The following is a 22,373-nucleotide window of genomic DNA, read 5'->3' on the forward strand; positions in this document are numbered from 1 at the left end:
ATGGCTTCATATCCTCAAATAGAAGAAATGCTGGCTCACTCATACTGATGCTGGGTAGGCATTTCATAACATGGAGGAACCTGAACATTGTGAACTGGTGACAAGGTGAAGACTGAACCAAATGGCATATATATATATATATATATATATATATATATATATATATATATATATATAGAAACCAATTAGAACATAGAACAGTACAACACAGGAACACAGGAACCTGTTCAAAACGACTTTTTTCCTAATTTGTACTATACCTTTGTTCTATGACACACACAAGGGAACAGGTCATCCTTTGGATGGTCCACTAGGTCCATGCCGTCCCTAACCTTAGGTTCATTCACTTGAAGATCAGCATATTCCTGTTTTTAAAAAATCACAAACACAAAGTTTGTTTGTAATATTTTACATAACAACAGAAAATTATTTTCATATAGCATTTTAACATAGCAATAATGCCCCAAGCTGCCTTTCTGGAGTATTATTAAATAAAGTGTAACACCAGGCTGTGTGAGGTAATCAAAAGCTTCATCAAAGAGGCTTTAAGAAGTACTGAAGGAGGAAACAGAGATAGATTTATGGGAAAATTCCACAGCTTAGCCCTTAGCAGCTCATGGCATGAATACTAATAATGGTGTGATTAAATATGGGTATGGTTAGGAATCCACAGTTGGATGAGCGCAAATAGTTTACCTCGCTATAGTACTGAAGGATATTACAGAAACAGGAAGAAGAGGCTGTATAGGAATTGAAAACACAGATGAGAATTTAAGATGGAGACACCCACATTTCCTTCATCTCCCACGTGTATCTTCTCACTCCAATGCCCCTCTCCCCACATAGAACAGAAATAGAGTTCCCCTGATCCTCACCTCTGCATCCTGCATATCTTCCTTTGCATTTCCACCAGTTCCAACAGATCCCTCCACCAGCCACATCTTCCTCTCTCCGCTCCCTCCCCACCTCCCCCCACCTTCTGCAGGTACCACTCTCTCTGTGACTTCCTAGATCACTCATCTCTCCCTTCCCCATCCCCTGGCACTTTCCCCTGTAACTGTAGGAGGGGCGGCACTTGTCCCTACACCTCCTCCCTCACTACCATCCAGGGACCTAAACAGCCCTTGCAGGTGAGACAGAAATTCACGTGATTCACGTGCACCTCCTCCAATCTGTTCTACCACATTCAGTGTTCTCCATGTGACCTCTTGTACATTGGCAAGACCAAGTGTAGACGAAGCGTAGAGTGAGAACTTGTGTTGCGTCTGCAACGGGCACCTTGAGGTCCTGGTTACATGTTATTTCAACTCCCCTTCCCATTCCCACACTGACCTGTCTGTCCTCAGCCTTCTCCACTGCCACAATGAGGCCAAATGCAAACTAAAATAATGGCACTTCATATTCCACTTGGGTAGCTTACAGCCCAATGGTATGAACATTGAATTTTCCAATTTCAGGTACCCCCACCCACCCCACTTTTTCCTTTTCCCCACTCCCACCAGTCCACCCAGGGTCCCTCTCCCTCTGTTCACCATTTCCATCCCTCCATTCCACACCCCCCACCTCCCCACCCCATTACCAGGACTCATCACCCTCCCCTGCTTGGTTCTATTTGCCCATCACCTGCAAACCTATTTCCTATCTACCTGGGTTTTTTCTCCCTTGGTTCACCTTTCCTATCCCGTCCCCCACCTGGTTTCATCTGTCCACCATCCCTTCCACCCCTCACCTACAAGCCTCTGTCTCTATCATTCCCCCTACCCCCAGATCCATCTACCTTTACCTCATCTGTTTCCACCTATCACCTATATCTCAACACTCCCCCCCAGCACCTGTCTCCATCTGCCTATCATTCCCACCCCCCCCCCAAATTGGTTACACCTATCACCTACCAGTCTCTATCCCACCCCTCCCTCTCACTTCTACATATTTGCCATCTTCCCTCTACACTCTCAATCCTGATGCAGCGTTTTGACCTGAAACATCAACCATCGCTTTGGCTCCACAGGTGCTGCTTGACCTGCTGAATTCCTCGAGTACTTTGTCTTTTTTGCATGAGAATTTAAAATCTGTTTAACCTGGAACCAATGTAAGAACAGGGGTGATAGGGGACCAGCAATTGATGCAAGTTCAGACTTGAGCCGCAGACTTTTGGATGACCGCCAGTCTGTGGAAGGTAGAATGACAGAGGCCAGCTATGAGTAGGTTGCAATTCCAGAGGAAACACGAGTCATGGCTCCTCTGGAAGATGAACTGAAACAGGGGCAGAACAGTGATAGATGGCCATGAAGATGGTGTGGATATGCTGACAAAAATCATTCTGAGGTCAAATATGACACCAAGGTTACAAAGAGTCTTGTTCAGCTTGAGAGGGATGGAGCCAGTGGAGTCTGAAGGGAACCAAAGACAATGGAATGCACAGTAATGTTTTGTCCTTTTGAAGTATTTTTGCTCAAATTTTGTACACTGTGGAATATTCTCTGATCAACAGGGTTGGGGTTAGAGTGTCTAAGTTATCTTGGCAAGACCCAGCAAAATCTTGTTTTCCACTTTTATTCTCCTCCATGAGGCACAATAAATCTTTGATTAGCACTTAACTATGGATGCCATAGCAAGGATCCGGAAATTACATTAAAACCTTCTGTGGTAGAACATCATCCAGTTCATCACACTGATGTATTCATTCTAATACCTTGTTCCAACTTCTTTCCCACTTGTGGGGTGGAGTATGTATCCCAGTGAAATGTGGCACAGCTGTTGGAAATGTTGTATCTCTGACTTGGAAGGGATCCAAGAGGAGGTGGTGTTTCCATGCACCTGCTGTCCTTGTCATTGGTGGGGATTTGGAGGATTTAGTTGTTGAGGATTTGGGAGGTGCTGTTGGAGTAGTCTGGGAGAGTAACTGTAGTGCATTTGCAGATGGCACGCACTACAGCTACTGTGCACCACTGATGCAGAGAATGAATGTTTAGGGTCATAGATGGGTGTCTTTGTGGGTTGCTTTGTTCTGCATGGGGTCAAGCTTCTTGAGTGGTTCGAGCTTCATTCATCCAGGCAAGTGGACAGTACTCCATCATGCTCCTGACTTGTGCCTTGCATATGGTGGAAAGGCCTTGGGGTGTCAGGAAGCAGAAGTTTCAGGGTATCCAGCTTCTGACCTGCTCTTGCAGCCACTGTATTTATCTGACTGGTTCAATTGCATTTCTGGTCAATGGTGATCCACTGCATGTTATCCACTGTAAATGCTAATGCCATTGAACATCAAGGGTGACTATTTAGACACTCTTTTGTTGGAGATGGTCATTGATTGGGACTTTTGTGGTGCAAATTTTACTTGCCACTTTATCAGCCTATTCATGAATGTGGTCTAGACCTTGCTACAGGCAAGCTGCAGGACCAAATACTGATAGAAATGAGGTAGACCACAATAACTCTCAGACTGCCAAGAGAATGGAAATGTCAAATGGTAAAACAATATTCTTGCTGGATTTGTAAGAGATTGTGATGGAGCTAATAATGATTGTTTATTTACATCACTACTTTATCTCTTTCAACTGTACTCTCACTGTTTTGATACAGACAGGGTCTTTGAATGTATCTAATGAAGTTCGAGTTACTTTCGAGGACCTGTATTGCTGGAATTGCCTCTCTTGATTTGGCCCTAAGTAGGTGGTCAGATCATCTATGAAGATATTGAGAAAGAGTTAGAAGTTGCTGCCAGTTCACAAAATTGTGCTCCTCAGGCTGCCTCATGGTCAATTCAATGCAAAACCTTTAGTAAGAGTCTTGCATTGGATGTAGTCATTCAGAGATTGTCCCATTTGAGGCAGGAACCTGAAGAGAAGTGTAGGATTAGTTACAAATTCTGGGATTGATAATGCAAAATGCAGGTGAAATCATCAATCCATGATTAGAATGTATTCCTATAGTGCACTCATGTCCTTAGAGAGATTTCCCTGGCAACTTCCAATTAGGAGCACTAGTTATAGCCCTGCAGGGTCCCTGTGGCCCCCTTGAAACAGGAAATCCCTCTTATGGGTAATGCAAACCAGCCTCTCAAGGTCTCTGTCAGTATACCTGGGAGTGTTTTTCCTGCCCTCACTTTGGCAGCTATGGAGAAAGAAACAACACTCTTCTTGACTGGAAGCACTTTGACCAGAGCTTTTTCTGTAACTGTTTCTGAAGTGATGTGGCATTACATCAGGGTGGCTGAAAATGCTGGTTACTAAATGGTACTGTTAAATTTTACTGCAAAGCAATAATGCAGATGAATTTCAAGGTCAGAGAGTCAATACCTTGGGTAATGCTCAAGTCTAACAGGGCTGAACATTTTTCTTTTCAGTTGGCACTATTGTGGAGCATGTAAAGGAAAGCATCAAGAAATACCAGGACAAGGAGGCAGGAGGTTCAGGGATGAGTCAGGGCTTTAGTCAATGGTCAAATCGGGGCCTCAGTTGTAGTTGTATTAGAGAGTCCGTGTTAGAGGCCGGGAAGAGTCAAAGGGATGAGGTTAGAGGATTTGGTACTGCTGTGGTGAGGGAGGGGGCTTGGAAGGGCTGGTGAAGGGGAGGAGGAAAATAACGTTAGATAATTGAGTAGGATGCCCAACCCCAGGTAGGAAGTAGGAACCTGCTCAAGCAGAGCACTACTGTAACATGGTCTGAAGGAGTGTTGCACAGAGAACATCCTCATTCGATGTACATCTAATGCTGCATGTGTGATTTATGACGGTAAGTAACCTGGTCTAATTTCTGGAATGGTGCAGTTCAACTTGAAAATTGTTACAATCATATTGCACTTTGGAAATAACCACCTTTCATAGACATGGCATTGACAAAAAAAACACCTGTGGTGGGACTACAGCAACATCTCTGGCAGGAAGATGTACAACCATGTTTAAGAATTTTGCACTGTAACAGCCATCGTATGAATGTTTATGTTAATTGTTGATAGAGTGATTTTTGATTTTAGTACATATTACAAGGAATGATATAAAGATTTTGCAACATGTTATTTGTAAACAAGTGCAAAATTATCATTTAAAGCGGGTAACAAAGTTAGATGAAGGGTTTTTCATTGTCCTCTAGGAAAAATATGCATTCTGCAGTAATCCGTTTATCTTGGCCATGCTAACCCAAATATGTCAGGGAGTTAAGATGGGGCCTAGTTCAAAGGAAAATAAGTTTTAAAAAGTGCTGTATATACTTTGGCTTGTTAAAGAATTATTCCTACATGACATGATCCAATTAACATGAGGGGACATAATTTTAAGGTGATTGGAGGAAGGTATAAGGGGGATGTCAGGGGTAAGTTTTTTTTTTACACAGAGAGTGGTGGGTGTGTGGAACGCACTGCCAGCAGAGGTTGTGGGGGCGATACATCAGGGACATTTAAGAGACTCTTAGATAGACACATGAATGATAGAAAAATAGGGGGCTATGTGGGAGGGAAGGGTTAGATAGATCTTAGAACAGGATAAAATGTCAGCACAACATTGTGGGCCGAAGGGCCTGTACTGTGCTGTAGTGTTCTATGTTCTGTTAAATTCAGCAGCGTTCCCCAATTCCACTTTTGATAACAGCTAGCTGAAGTCATTGGGAATACTCAAATTGTTATCATCAAAGATAAATATAATAGTGGCTACTGTGATCTGAACACTGGTAGCATACAGACATAGATTTAGTACTATGTTCCCCTACTGCAAAACTCATTTGAAGAAATGTTTTCCACTTTTCAGAGTAAGCTGTTCAAGGGTCAAGGTTACTGCTGTAATCATAAATGGACTATCTTCTTGTCATGTAATTTAACAGCTACTGTCGAAGTATGTGGTGGCAGTGCTCTCTCAGTTATGAAATTCCAAAGTTTAACAAGAATCACAACAGCTATAGAAAGCTGATAAAGAGACATCTGCAGATAAGGAAATGATAATGATAATAGGGAGATATTGATAATTATCTTTTGAAGCTGTAATTTGGAAAAAGACATAATTAAAATGTGAAGAGCTTCTCACGACATTGAAGAAAGCATAATAAAACATATTGTGTTCAGTAATTTAGTTATATTTCACAGAAAGTTGCTCAGTAGAAGGCACAAGATTGTAAAAATGAGAACATAAAACAAAGGTTCAGGGTACCCAGAGCCAATAACACTCAAAGTGCAGGAGCTACTAAATACTTAGCTGCTGATTTTAAAAATCCTTTGAGATTTTGATGATAATTCCAGATGAACAAACTTGTTTGTTGACAATTATATGCTAATTATAATCTAATTTATCTCGTTATGTTTCACTCAAGGAGAACATTTTCTTTGTTTTTCCATTTGTAACAAAGTCAGCAGCAAGTTGCTTAAACACATATGCTTTTATTACAAACTGTGAACAGAGCAATTCTTTACCTACGGCTTCTACTTTTTTGTTTCTCTAATCCTTTTAGAACATAGAACAATACAGCACAGAACAGACCCTTCGGCCCAAAATGTTGTGCCAACATAGCTAATCCCTCCTACCTACAGAATGCCCATATCCCTCTATTTTTCTCTCATTCATGTGCCCATCCAAGCCCCTCTTAAAAGCTCACAATGAATTTGCCTCCACCACCCTATCAGGCAATGCATTCCAGGCATCCACCACTCTCTCAGTAAAAAACTTAACCAACAGGTCTGTTGTGAACCTACCCCCTCTCACCTTAAATGCATGCCCTCTGGTATTGGATCGCTCAATAATGGGAAAAAGATACTGCTTGTTCACCCTATCTATGCCCCTCAATTTTATACACTTCCAACACATCACCCCTCAGCCTCAGCCGCTCTAGAGAAAAAAGCCCAAGTTTGTCCAGCCTCTCCTGATAGCACATGCCCTCTAATCCATGTGGCATCCTAGTAAACCTCCTCTGACCCTCTATAAAGCCTCGACATCCTTCCTATAGTGAGGTGACCAGAATTGCACACAATACTCTAAATGTAGCCTAACCAGAGTTCTATAGAGATGCATCATAACTTCCTGTGATGGTACTTTCCACCAAAAACCAGTTAGAGCCACCAGAGAAATATAACAAATATGTATAAATAATGCAATTATCATATAGTGGAAAAATAGACAGAAGCTACACTGTCAACAATTTGCATTTATATAGCTTCTTTATGATTATTGGGGCACTTCACAGATGGAAATAGTTATGGAATCTGGGGGGAGAGCGAGCGGGAAAGAGACAGTTTTTCAAACAGAGGAGAAATAAGTGAAGAGGCAGATAGAGTTAACCATAAATTTCAGAGTAGAACCAAAGTGTGGGGAATTGCTGCCATTGAAAGTGAGACAAACAGAAGCACGAACACACAAAAAAGCCTGTGCCAGAGAATGAAACGGCCCTGGCGGAATGGGGCAGTGGAAGCGATATGGGGTAGGGTACAGAATTTATAGAGACAGGATGACCAAGGTTGCCGAAGTATCCTCAAAGAAGTTTGTTACTACATGAAGCTGTATATTGCAGACAATTATGCCTTCATTGATGTCACCAAGTTAAAGGAAAAAAAAATTAGGTTCCCAGTTCCAAAATTGTCCACCTATCACTTCTCTGCTTTTCCCTCCTATATATTGGGCTTCCACTTTTCCTATCTTCAGTCCTGAAGAAGGGTCCTGACCCGAAACGTGGACTGCCTGCTTTTCTCCATGGATGCTGCCTAGCCTGCTGACTTCCTCCAGCATCATCGTGTTTTTCATCTAGATCCAGCATCTGTAGTCCTGTGTTTCTCAGCAAAATATCATTGATGACTTACTTTTATTATTGATTAAAGTTGATGAAGTGAGTCACTAGCAATCCCACAACCTTTGAAATGGCCAAGTTTATACATTAGGATTATCCTGAATTGTTCTATTCTCAGTTTTTTTAAATTCACAACCCATTCATCACAATTTTCTCATCCAAATTAAAATAAGGGGTTAGCCATTCAGGGCAGAAAAGAGAGGGTAGTGTATTTTTGGAATTCGCTATCTAACAAGGCTGTGGAGGTTCAGTTGTTCTTTATATTCAAGACAAAGATTGAAAGATTTTCTTTAGATATTGAGGAATCAAGGTGTTAGGGAATATCCTGGAGTTATGAAATTATAAAGAGCAGATATTAATTAAAATCAGAACCAGATTTAAGGAAATAAGACCTGTTCACACTTTAACTTCAACTGATACTTTAAGGCATTGGGTGTGGGACATTCTGATTCTGTACCATTGAAACGATGCAGGGAAGACAATAGACAAACGTTCATGTTAATTGGTGGTCATTGAAAACATCAGGATGAGATCAGGGAAGGCATTAGTGGCCATTTCCTGTATTAATGCATTGTTAAAGACGTATCCCTGCCAATTAATTTCCAGGACAGGTCTGTTTTGTCACTTAATGTTATGGCTTGCAGTATATTCAGGGATCCATCTCTCAACACTGTAACAAAAGAGGTACATTTTGAGCGTCTGAAGTTCATGCTGAGAAGCTTTCAGACCAGCCACCAGTATTTGAATATGCAAAGAAGTTCTGCTAATTGGGATGTGCTACCTTTGTAAATATGTAATTCTGCAAAATTACCTGTCAACATTCAAAATGTTAAAGTTAAGTAGGTGATTATAGCCATTGAAACTGTAGTTAATCATTTATTGTTATCTTTGTGTTTAAAAGCTATAAAACATTCGTATTGGGAGAGAAGAATTAGATTCTGTCTAGAAGATCTGCTCTGTTTAATAAAGACATTTATAGTTCCTGGTTACAGCTTCCATGTGGCGCTAACATAAAGACCAGCCATGATCCTATTGAATTGCAGAGTAGACATGAAGGACCCAATAGCTTAATCCAGTTTCTCTTTGTGTTCTTATGACAAATGCTTCCCATCTTCCAATAAAATTGACAGCTTAGATTTTGTTTTGCAAAATTCTACTATGAGATGGGAGGCAAACATATTGAGTTTATTGATAAAACAATTAGAGGTCTTAATGAAAAAGTTAATCTATCTGAGGGGAAAATTTCAATGAACTGGAAACTGGCTTGATTTCAGATTTCTGATCATGTAATTTTTTTTGTGCAATGATCACTAAGAGTGAGCCTTTTATTTAACAAAGATAACATTTTCTGCTTAAAGTCTAAACTTCTGCTTCTGGTCAGCAGCTACTTAAGAAACTCCTTTTACTGTACTCTAGGAGGAAAACATAATCCCTTGACAATTGTCTACCATGAAATCTTAAAAAAACCTTTAAATGGCAAACAGGAAATCAATAATATACACTGAAGTTACAATTTTGTGGCAAAAATACTAAATGCTCAAGGTTGAAATGCAGTTTTTAAACTTCAAAATCTCATAACTTAGGACTTTAAATCATAACACATGCTATATATGTCATTTTATAGTTTTGCTAATATGGGTTTAAGATTTCGCACTTTCTTGCAGTAAAAACTTCCACTTACTTGGAAAAGTTTAAAGTAATAACAGAAGATGTGATCTGCCATAAGATTGTTCCTAGCATATTCTTGTCCAGCTTTTGCAATCATTTTGGCCTATGAAATAAATCAAACAAAACAAAAGAAGTTCATTTCCAAAGAAAACATTCCAATCCATTGCCAATACCTGTACTTAAATACCAGGATGCTTAGATGGGGCAAAATTTGTTAGATTCAGGAGGGTTTCTAGGAACAGTATGTAGATAGTTCAACCAGGGAAGGGGCCATACTAGACTTTGTATTGGGAAATGAGCCTGGCCAAGTGATGGGTGTTTCAGTGGGAGAGCATTTTGGAAACAATGATCATAATTCTCTAAGATAGTTATGGATAAGGATAAGAGTGGACCTTGGGGCAAGTGTTGAATTGTGGGAAGGCTAATTACAATAGTATTAGGCAGGAACTGGGGAGATAGATCTGGAGCAGCTGTTATTGGCTAAGTCTATACCCGACATATAGGGATCATTTAAAGGCCAGCTGGTCAGAATTTAGAACCAACATGTTCCTGTGATGAAGAAAGACAAGGATGGCAAGGTTCGGAAATCTTGGATGACAAGAATATTGTAAATTTAGTTAAAAAGAAAAAGTTTAATCCCGGCAAGTGTGAGGTGTTGAACTTTAGGACGTCACATGTAAGAGGAAAGTATACAGCAAATGGCAGGACTCTCAGGAACATTGATGTACAGGGGGGTTGTGGCGTACAATTCCACAACACTCTGAAAGTGGTAACACAAGTGGATAGCGTGGCAAAGAAGGCATACAGCATGCTTGCCTTCATTGGTCGAGGAGGTGAATATAAAATTGAGTCATTTTACAGGTATATAAAACTTTGGTTAGGCCACATTTGTGTGCAGTTCTGGTCAGCTTATTACAGGAAGGATGTGGAGGCTTTGGAGAGGGTGCAGAAGAGCTTCACCAGGTCGTTGCCTGTATTAGAGAGTATTAGCTACAAGGAGAGGTTGGACAAAGTTGGATTGTTTCCTCTGGAGAGTCAGAGCTAAGTAGCGACCTAATCAAAGTATATAAAATCCTAGAGGCACAGATAGGGTAGATAGAATTTTTCCCAAGGTAGAAATGTCAAATACTAGAGGGCATAGGTTTAAGGTAAGAGTGGGGAAGTCTAAAGGAGATTTATGAGGCAAGTTTTTTTTTTAAACACAGAGTGGTAGGTGCCTGGAACATGCTGCCAAGGAAGTGGTGGAAACAGATACGATAGCAATGTTTAAGAGGCAATTAGATACATGAACATGCAGGAAATGAGCAATACGGACCAGGTGCAGACAGATGGGATTAGTTTAATTTGGCATCATGGTTGGCACAGACATTATGGGCCATGTCTGTGCCAACCATGAAGGGCCTGCTCCTGTGCTGTACTGTTCTACGCTCACTGTTCCATGTAAAAAAAATTGATCCATCGTTATTTTTTTCTGCCTGAGTCAACACACAATTAATCAAGACAACAACTTTCATTTATTTAATGTTTTTAATATGGAGAAATATTCCAAGATGCTTTACAGAGTAAGAGGAAATGAAATGGATACCTTTTGCAAAAAACAGATGGATGAGATGATAACGTATATTCAGAAAGACTGTGTTCCAGAATGGAGTAAAATGAGGGCAAGGAACAGCAGAACCAGAAAAATTAGGGATGGAATTTCAACAAATGGAGCCAAGGCAACTGAAGGCATAACTGCCAAATGTGGGCAAAATGAGAGGGATACAAGAAAAGGTAACTCAGAGAGGGGGTTGTAGAGTGAAGTGAATTGCCATATGAGAGGTTGAGCAGATAGTTAGCAGTAAGCACATAATGGGATTGAACTCAGTAAGGAGAGTGTCAAAATTTTGGAGCTCTGAGAGTCAATGGGCTTGTGGGATCTGGTGCAGAATAAGATATTGTAAGCAGAGTTCTATATTCATTTACAGAGGGTAAAGATGGAAAGACATCCAGGAGAGTAATGGAATAATCAATTCTGGAGTTGGAATTGACAAGGAGTTCAATGACAGATGGGCTAGGAAAGGAAGAGATGGCTGACATTATTTGAATGGAAGCTGGCAACCTTTCAGATGGAGATGTAGCATTGAAAACTTAGCTCAGCTCAAATAGAATGTCAAAATTCGATAGTCTAACTAAATCTGAGAAAGTGGCTATTGAAGTGGATGGACATAGTCAGGGGGAGGTGGGGGGTGGTGGAGAGCAGCAAAGATTTGGATTTGCTTTCCCAGGTAGTTTGGGAATGATATGTCAGCTGTGAAGAGAGGAAAGGCATCTTAATGATAGACATTACCAAGAATAAGTTAGGAGTGAAACAGGAGAATATACTAGAAATAGAAGTGCCAGAGGTATGACTAGATGATTACATTATGAAACTTTCCCAATGATCTGAACAGGGTGTGTGGTGAAAAGTAGAGGCAGAATGAGATCCATGTCAAGATGCAAGTATAATCATTCATATGGCTCAGGATATTCTAAATGGTATAAGGAAGACGTAGTGATTGCTGATTTGTCAGCAGAATCCATGGATGATGGCATGTGAGTTGACTGGGAAAACTTAATAAATTCTTCTGGTTCTCCAGCACCTTGTCCTTTTTCCACACAATCCTTCAAATTAATGTTTACGATTGTACATTCTGTCACCCCTTTCCATACTTCCTTCTTTGGCAAGGCATCCACTTTATTCTGTGAAACATCTTGGAATTTTCCCAGTGAGTTATCTGTTGAAGCGTTTCATCAACAGTGGGGATGTGGGGAGTGTGTTGCTTGCATTGATGCTTAGAGGAAGCAGCAATGGATGCCATGATGGATTCTTCATAGAGTCTTGCTCTGACTGGAGGAATGCCACTGGCTTATTCAACTAGGATTCTTATGTTGTTAGAAGGCAGAGATGGAATGATGGGTCAGTGTGGAATTGGGGTGGGGAGAGAATATTCTAATGGGGAAAACAATCAGGGTTGAGAGAGACCAAGATGAAAAAAATATGGAAAAATTACATATTTACTTCGAGCAAAATAAAAACACAACAGTGAGGTGAGGCAGAGAAATGTAGGAAGCAAATTCCAAAGTTTAGAGCCCAGACAGCTGAAGGTTCTTCACTTTGGGCCATTCCGAAATTCTTTCAGATCAAACTTCTGATTTCAGCCACAGTGGAACCATGCTTCAGCAATTGGATTTCAAACAAAATACTCTTGCTTGTAAATAAGAATTGGCACTTTTGAAGAAAAAAGTAAAGACCCTTACATAACTGTACTATCTCTACTTTTACCAGCAGTTTTAACTTCTATAATCAAATACAGCTAATCATATAACAACTATGAATATAATATTATGTTTCATTCAGTCAGTACTTGAATGGTATTCAAATTTATGCTAGTCAGAAAAACAAAAGTACACAATTATTAATAATGAATGAAGAAAACGGAACAAACTGAAAACTACCTCTTTATCATGAGATTTTGCCCACTGAATTTTATCCAGAAGATCACTCAAATCACTCTTAAATGGAATGTAATGTTCCCATGGTGTCAGGTCGTTGTAGAAGTGTTCGTAGTAGACTGAATCTTGCTTTAGAATGACACTATCTCCTGCTAGCAAATAAGGCATTCTGTAGGCAGCCACAGTGCCATCAATGTTGATTTGATATTTATACTACAAAAACAAGAAGTTCAGTGAATCTCAGATTTTATGTGGTGAGCATAAAGAAAAACTTTGAAGTGAGATACATTATTTTTGATTGAGAGAAGTGGATATACTATGGTGGTTCTGCACATTTCATGTCATTCTATCACATGCCGAATTAAAACAAAAATCAACCTGTCAACAGAGGTGTTCTTCCTACAAAATATAAAATAACTGTGTACTGCAGAATTAAGAAATGATGAATGGTGTGATATGCACAAGCCATTTATTTCAGGTCAGTCCATATACACCCAGTTGTGATTAACTGATATCTGGATCACTTTATTAAATAAATGTGAGTGAATATTTATAGCACTTACTATCCACATGAAATTCTTAATTATCCTTGTGCATTCTGTTAATTGTTATCTCTATGTTAATATTAAAAATGTTAGTTTGTTAACTGCAGTACTCTTTAATTAGTCCTTATTTCTGGGAAAGAATACATTAACATAAGAAATAGGAAATATTGGCCATACAGTTCTTCAAAGTTGTTCCTCCTAATAAGATCACAACTGAACTTAAACATCAACTCCACTTTGTTACAAAAATCTCTATATTCCCAAAGATCTATCAATATCAGTCTTAAATATAATTACAGAATTCCAAAGATTACAACCACGTATGTGAAGAAATTAGTCCTCAACTAGATTGCTACCACCTTAACTTGAGATTCTAACTTTTAGTTCCTGACTCTCCAGCCAGGGGAAATCATCCTCTCAGCAGCTACTCTGTCAAACAATCAAAATTCTAAACAGTTCAATTAGATCATCTCTCAGTCTCCTCACTACCTTCCTTGCTCATCCTAGAAATCTATTTGATGAACATTTTTTGCAACCTTTCTAAGTCAAATATAGCTATCTTGAATATGGGAAACTAAAACTGTACACAGTACTTCTGTTGTTATCTTACCAAGTCAAACAAGTAAATTCAGCAATATTATAATTCCTATACAAGAGGACCCTTTCATTAGCATAGCAATAGGGTTCAGTTTTATACCCTTAATTCCCAATGATTTCAACAGGAAACTGACCAACATGGCTAAGCCTGATTTTCAGAAAAAAAAAGCTTCATTTTGAATCCTGTGCCAATATTAAAAAATATTTATACTTCTGCTGAAGTTAAGACTGTGATTATCATATATATATAAATTATATATATAGATTAGTGAGGTGAGCAAAGTTCTTTTTTCCAAACCTCCAGTCTCTCATGTGGAGAACTTTTTATTACAATCCTGCAGCAGGCATTTCAGAATTCTACATCTCAGCTGTTGAAATTTTATTACATCTATAATGTCAGCAAACTTCAAGGTTTTTGAGGTGTGTAGTTTCAAATGTCTATAAAAGTAACCCTGTGGTTTATTACCCTGTAAAATACAGGCATAAAATGTTACTTAATAAGGGTGATGCTCAAGGTCATTTTTGGGATTGTGACATTAAGGTCATTGTTCATAAGATTGTTTTTTGCAATCTATCAAATCTTTTGTGTTATTCATCTGCTACCTAGTAATGTATAAAGTACCACAGTTTTGGGAAGTGGGATTGTTGATTATGCTTGATTCAATACAAAACAGAAATAGAAGTCACGTTTCAAGTTAATAAGCTTTCGTAAGAAGAGGAAATAGTTAGAAAGGAGGAAAGAACAACAGGGCCAACCTGGGATTTTGTGGGTCAGCAACGATTAAATTATCAAAAGGATGATGAATATTATAAAAGTGGGCAGCAATGGGACAAGAAAAAAAAACATATCTAGGTCCAGAAATGCATGAAAAGGAATTGCAGAATCACCAGCAGGAGTTTGGAAAAAAAAAAGCAGGCAGGCCTAATCAAAAAATTTGAAATGCATTTTATTTTAATTCTCTGTTCCACACCCTCTCTGACCTCACTACCTCAACCACCTGAAATGATTTAATAAAGTTTAAAGGATTTTGATTAGGAACTTTACAGCCTTCTGTACTCAAAAATGAGTTTGACAATTTCAGATCAGCAGTTATGATAATGATTAAGCCATTAACATTTACAGCTCCTCCGGATGCATCAATTTTCCTTCTTGTCCTATTTTTATTGCAGTGTCATCCAACTGCATTGATTCTCTCCTGCTTTCCACACTATGCTATGGCAAACCCTCCCTTTTCTTCTTTCCTCCCCACCCAGCTATCCCTGCCCCTGTACTTGCTCAACACCTGTGACATCTTTAACTTTTTACGTTCTGAATTAGCGTCATTGACCTGAAACATTATCTCTGTCTATCTGTCCACAAATGCTGCCTGATCTGCTGAATGTGCTAACATTTCGTCTTTTTATTTCAAGCAGATTATAGAAAGCACAGAGAGGAAGTAAAGAAATAAAGAAGAGAGGCAGAGCATGAAAAAAGTCTGGTGGCAACTTCAAGGGAAATCCAAATATCTTGTATATGTATGTAAATAGTAAATATATGGTACAAAGAGAAGTGGGCTGTTTAGAGACCAAAAGAAGATCTACTTAAGGAGGCAGAGGGCATGGTCAAAGGAGTAAATCAGTACATATGTCTTTACCAAGGGTGAAAATAAATGCTGGAGTCTCAGGAAAAGAAGATGGGCTAAAAATTAATAGAGAGGAGATATCATAAAGGCAAGTTGTACTCATCTAGGCAAGATATAACCTGAGTTGCTGAAGATGTAGATGTGGAGATCAAAGATTGGCCAATAATTGTTCACTCTTCTATGGATATGCAGGGTTGCATGTGAGCATTGGATATGTGCAAATGTTACATTCTTGATTAAAAAGATGTAAAGATAAAACCAGCACTGAAGGTTAGTCAGTTTAATCACAATGATGCAGAAACTTTTAGAAATAATAAGTAGGGATAGAATTAGCAGTCACATTGGAGATCTAGCATGGATTTGTTAAAGAAAAGTCATCTTTAAATAACAGTAGAGGTATTTTGATGAGATAATTGAGGGGGCAATAAGGGAAATGAAATTGCTGTGGTATATATGGATTCAAAATGGCATTTGATAAAGTGCCACTTAACAAGGTTGCCATCAAGATTGACCCATAGAATTAATAGGGTAGGACGGAGAGAGAATTGACTTGAGTGACAGGAAGAATAGCAGAGAACGGTTGTTTTATGGACAGTAGGGAAATGTGTCCCTGGGAGCGACACTCGGACCATTGCTTTTCTTTTTGTTGGGACTTCTGTTCTAATAACCACAAGACATAGTTGTCAGAGTCATTTTGGAAATGGATTGTCTTAATTGACAATTAGGCCTCAGCCGGCACACCCTGAGGTCCTATTCACAGAGTCCACTGATGACCTTTTGACACCTTTTCTGTCAAACCTACTTACTGTTTCCAAATGTCACTGTTCATCAGAGACACTTAGAAACAGTTAAAATAAAACAAAAGAAACAAATTAAAAGTTATTTTATGAATTAACAATATAACAAATATTTAGAAATATATTTCCAGTAAAATAAAAAGCAAAAAACTTGCCTTTTCATTTTAATTGAAATCAGTGACTCGACTGTGTTAGACGACTTAGCTATGGTTGACCAGATACCTCATCTCAGCAACTAATAAAACATCCCTTGTCTCAACAGTGAATTGTAAAGGGGGCAGGGGAGTGGAGATTGGCATATTTACAACTTTTAGGCTACAGTATGGAGATGCAGAAATTTGGACATGTTGATGCCCCTACTGTAACTAACTAGTGCTTCTTTAAGGACCTATTGGCTAAACACCAGCACACAACAACTCATACATACTAACGACAGGAATGTACAGGGCACAATTTCCAATTCTGTAGATGATGCAAAACCTGGAAGGGTGGAGATTTGAGAGGGTAGTTCAGGAAGATGGAGACAAGCTGGTGGAATGGGAAAACACTTGACAGGTGAAATATAACAAAGGGAAAAGCAGAATGTAACAATTCGGTAGGAAGAATGAATAGTTTATAAACTTGAGGGCACAGTTTGAAAAGAACTATAGTAACAAGAGACCTGGGCTATATGTCCATAAATAATTGAAAGTGGCAGAGCAGGTTGAGAAAGTGATTAAAAAAAAAGTAGACAGGATTCTGACCACTATCCATAGAGACATACACAACAATATACACATGGAAGTTACGGTGGATCTTTGTAAAATATTTGTTTGGCCACAGCTGGAATATTGTATGCACTTCAGGGCACCATGTTTAGGAGAGATGCAAAGGCCCTAGGGTGCAAGAAATTTATTGGAATTATTCCAAGGGTGAGGGATGTTCATTATGAAGACAGACTGAAGAAGATGGGTTTGTTCTCTGCAACAGAGTAGGATTAGGACAGGATGTGATAAAGGTATTTAAAACCATGAAGTGTTCAGCCCAAGCAGATAGAGGGAAGCCGTTCCCATTGGTTGAATGATCAAGAACCCGAGGAAAGAAGATGAAGGGCAAAAGAGAGAGGAAAAAAAACGACACAAGACAATACTTATTTAGAGTCATACAGCACAGAAACAAGCCCTTTGGTCATTAAGTCCATGCTGATCATCAAGCTCCAATTTAGACTAATCCTCCACAAATCCCATTTTGGTTTAGCATTGCTTTAAAAATAGTTAAACATAATTCAACAAATTTTAACTGTTTTTAAGCAATTTTACAGCAAAATGGGAGAAGCTGAAAAGCTTAAGTTCTCAGCTAATCAGTGATATTAAGAAGAATTTTTTTTTGTGAGGTATTTTATACTGCAGCCTGAGGAGCAGGATATTACTGACAGTATTTCTGGATTTTTGTGTTTGTAGATCCTCAAATAATGAAACCATCTATACCGGTAATATAATACCTCAACAAAATTCAGTCATGGGCTGATAAGTGGCAAGTAACATTTGCACCACACAAGTGCATCTTCAATAAAAGTGAGTTCAATCACATATCCTTGACATTCAATGGCATTACCATTGTTCCCCCGCCAGGGGGGTCACCATTGCCCAGAAACTCAATTGACTAGCCACATAAGTGGTATGGTCAGAGGCAAGCATCCTGCGGCAACTGACTCAACTCCTGACAACCCATCATTTACAATGGACAAGCCAGGAGCATGATGAAATACATGTCACTTGCCTGTATGAGTACACTTTAAACATCACACAAGAAACTTGATACCATTCAGGTCAAGCATCTAAATGGCATCTATTCACCACCCTAAACACTTACTCCCTCTAACAATGGGTCTTCATTGCTTTGCATCTACAAAATGAACTGCAGTTATTGGCCTAGTCTACTCTAACAAACACATAATCTCAACTAGCAAGAAGGGCTGCAGGTGAATGAAGAACTGTCACCTGTAGGTTTCCCTCCAAATCACACATCATCCTGATTTGAAAATGCATCTATATTTCTTCATCACTGCCACATCTAAATCCTGTCACCCTTTACCCAACAACATTGTGAGAGTACTTGCACCAGAGGGATTCTAGTGGTTCAAGGGTCGTTAGAGATGGGTAATAAATCCCAGCTTTGATAGCAACATCCATATCCCATAAACGACCAAAACAAAAGGCATCTTGAATTAAGTCAATTTATCACAAATAATTTCATTCTGATATAGGTGGAAGGAGTCGGGGGTGGTGGAGTTGTGATGGTGGGGGTAGTTGTTGATTAGTGGGAATCATATAAAATGGACGAAAAGAATAATTGCAAATAGGGATCCTCTCTGCAATATCAATTTTGTCACATCAGTAAGGATGCAACATTGTTAAGGTTGCATATTTACCAAATTAATACAGCAATGGCATGGCAGCTAAATTCATTTCAACATACGTGACAGTAGTTTTTTTAAATAATAAATGGGATAATGTGTTGAAGCAACATCCACATACCTGGAAAAAGTCAAAAAATGACACATGCTTTACAATTGGACCATAAAGGCTCTCATTATGGGGAAAAAAGAAAAAATTTGTGAATGCAGCATCAATTAAGTCAGGGTGCTCGATACCGAGTTTTACAAGTTCTAAGCGCTCTCTTCGGCTGTCTCGTCCTCTCCAAAATGCAGTATGATTTTTGTTTTCCCAAGAAGGGCCAGTATTGGCCTGAACGGACATCATATCCAGACTTACTCTGAGAAAATCAAGTAACAGCAATTAAAAAATATATAATGAGAATCCTCAGTCAAGAATACTTTGACATAAAGGAGCAGTCAATAAAATTAATGCTTTAAAAACAAATTTATGATCGAATGAGGAACAGTGAAACTTATTACAGAGACATTGTGATGTACAAGAGGGCAAAGAAAGCATAAGTTCACTCACATCAGTGAAATAAATTTAAGATTCTACTTTTCTCCACTGTATGTTTTACTCAAATACAGTATAAATAATGCCCCTCGGGTATAGTATTCAAGGACAACCAGAATTGTATTCCAGTAAGAAGTCATTATGACAGGTACAATATGTTCTTGATTACAACTACTGCCACATCTTCGTCCGGAAATAATTATCCAGTATCTTTAAAATCAATCTTGTGAAGGTTAATTAGATTCACCCATCAATTGTTCAGAATTATTTACAATGACCCAATTCTTTAATGAAATAATTACTGCTCCTGTTTGCAACTTTTGGTTGCAATAAATTTTGGTCATGTTATCCAACTACTATTAGGAGCAGAAAAGTAATCACGTAGAATTGGAACTATTACTGCACATCTTTAAAAGCACAGAACCAATAGTTTTCACTTAGTGCTTTTGCTTGCTACAGATGCTGGTTCAACATTCTCTAGCTAAAGAATAAAAGAATGACAAAATAAAACACTGATTAGCAACTGTCAAAAGGAATGAAAATGTAAAGGGTTGTGGAATGTAATGTGGATGAGGTGTGTGAGAACCTAGGGGGACAAAAAAGAACCCCTCCACTGCCACCACTCAAACCTCCTGCTTGCCTGAAATAGTTTTCAATCCAGACCTCACAACAACTCAGTCTTCTCCACACCCCACCTGACTTGCTTTGCAGGTTTACCAACTTTTACATTTCTGCTAAGCACACGATTCCACTTTCCTTTTGCCGACTGTCTTCCAATTCAATCACTATCACTTTGCCTGCTCCAACTGTGTCTGTCTTTTAGACCTCCCACTCTCTCAATCACCAAACAACCATTCTCATGCACCGAAGTTCCACTAAAACCAAACCTCACCAAAATTCTTTCTGCCTCATCTCACCAAAATAAAATTCATGCTCAAATATGACCCAATGACTGAACAACCAGTACCTATTTCAATTCCTGTCAAAAATCTTTGTGAATTCCACTTTAACCCATCCTTTCTTTCTCTCTACAGACTCTGCATTAACTCACCAGAAGAAACAGAATTTGGAGCTATAGATTTTTCAATTGCATTGATTTTTTAGCTTGCCCTTTTGCATGCTGAATGTTGCTGGCTTCTTATCTCTGGAACTTAATCCTCCTGTGAAGCTACCAAGATATTGCTGCTCATCCAATTCTGGCCTCTTAATAATTCCTGATTTTAATCATTCCTTCAGCTGACTGTCTCTAAACTCTGAAATTCCTTACCAAAGATTTCCCCGCTCGCCTTTTCTCCTTTAAGATACTTATTAAAACCTACTTCTGTGTCAAAGGTTTGGTCACCAGTTCTGATATCTCCTGAGGTCCATGAGCAGAACTGGTTTACCTACTAAAACTTCTTCTGATTAATTCATTTCTAATTTACACAAAGATCACCAGAAGTGATAATTAGTCATTCTAAAGAAGCCACAATTAAGTACCTCAAACATCTTATGGTTTCATTTTCTTACAGGTGTACAGCCTCCACAGGTGAAATAGTATCTGTCAAGTGAACACTGAGAGAGCAGGCCAGGTCCAGGATGATCCAGCCATTTGTCTCAATCAGATAGTATACACCGCCTCCACTATCCTTAAAGAAAGAATTCTCATGTGATCAATTCCAGGAGCTGATACAGAGAACAACTGTTCTCTGGTATAATCTGTGGATATATTGCTTATCTAGAAGCTATTTAGAAATGAGCACACATCAAATTTACTGGAGACAGTTATTTATAACGGTGGCAAAAAATAAATCTGAAGCAAAATCTAGTGGAAAAACTCAAAAGCAAAGCAGTAATCAACACTGAATAATCTAACGAAAAAATGTTTGTGGAGAAATTGGATTACATTGCACCATGTCTCTGTGTGCTTGTGAAAAATAACATAGGAAAAAAATCACAATGTAATGCAAGTTACACCAAGTCTGTGATTTTCTTCCGTAGATCTAGCACTGTAAAACTTGGAGGTGCCTAGTCATACAGTGGTGCTTGAAAATCCAAACCCGCACATGCTGGAAATGTAAAACAAAATCAGAAAATGGTGGAAAGGCACAGTGTTATCCAATGCAGTACATGTCAAGTCAACAGTTCCATGTTTTGCGATCCTGCATGCATGGCCTGCAAACAGTACAGACCATTCGTGAAGTAAAAAAGCCTTCGCAATGTTTATGAAGCTTGTTTCAGTGCTACTTAAAAGGGGCCTACCTGAATATCCAGTGGGTTTTGAGACAAAGTCCATCTTACTTAGGCCCCATTGAAGTAAAATATCGACATTACACAGCTCTCCCATGAGCTCACTCCCCCCTCGTGACCTTCAATTACCCTCAATTTTCTGCTTGATATCCCTCACATCCGGTGACCAATTGTCCAACCTTGGCTCCCAAGTCTCCCAACCCAACAACAGGCCAACCAACTACCAATCCTTTGGTCATTCAATCCCTGTTCATCCATTAGTTGTGCCTCTCCCACCTTCCCCATCCATCCCTCTCACTGACATAAACTGCTGATCCCTCTGTGCATCTCCAACTACTGAACTAACTACCTCCGGCAACTGAGCATCTTATGATTTACAATTCACCTCCCTATTCCCCATTTCTCTTCTTTATAGAGGAAAGGCTATGAATTCTGCAAGTGCTTTTCAATAGCACCCATCTTGAGTGTTGTGCAGTATTGAAACCCCGAATAAACATTTGTTAAGCCTGCTCCAATCCACCCTATTAATACATCTTAACCGGCACCATTCAATTTCTACACCGTTTACACCAACATTTTCTTCCTTTAAGAGAGTTTTACTGATTTCACAAACATTTCATTAATTGAAAGCTGGCATTTATTTATTAATGGTCAATATCATTTCCCCTACTCGAGGATCTTTCTTCAATCAAACTCAATACAGAATTTCTCACAGAACTTTCCTGTGTAAGTGCCAGAGATGCAACATAAGCCA

At 39.1% G+C, this 22,373-nt stretch overlaps 1 protein-coding gene across 5 annotated transcripts in view; it reads right to left on the bottom strand.

Moving 5' to 3' along the window:
- poglut2 (protein O-glucosyltransferase 2) overlaps positions 1-22,373 on the bottom strand; it is a 57,034-nt gene that overhangs the window by 3,090 nt on the left and 31,571 nt on the right. For 4 of the 5 annotated variants that reach the window (XM_052025613.1, XM_052025614.1, XM_052025611.1 and 1 more), the window contains exons 6-9: positions 18,977-19,214; positions 12,903-13,112; positions 9,439-9,528; positions 261-365 (exon numbers count right to left, since the gene is read on the bottom strand). In XM_052025613.1, coding sequence (XP_051881573.1) covers positions 261-365; positions 9,439-9,528; positions 12,903-13,112; positions 18,977-19,214 — 643 coding nt within the window. The remainder of the gene's footprint in view (positions 1-260; positions 366-9,438; positions 9,529-12,902; positions 13,113-18,976; positions 19,215-22,373) is intronic. The other variant, XM_052025616.1, reaches the window with a different exon arrangement.

This window comes from Pristis pectinata, chromosome 11 (genome assembly GCF_009764475.1).
Source record: "Pristis pectinata isolate sPriPec2 chromosome 11, sPriPec2.1.pri, whole genome shotgun sequence".
Taxonomy (NCBI): Eukaryota; Metazoa; Chordata; class Chondrichthyes; order Rhinopristiformes; family Pristidae; genus Pristis; species Pristis pectinata.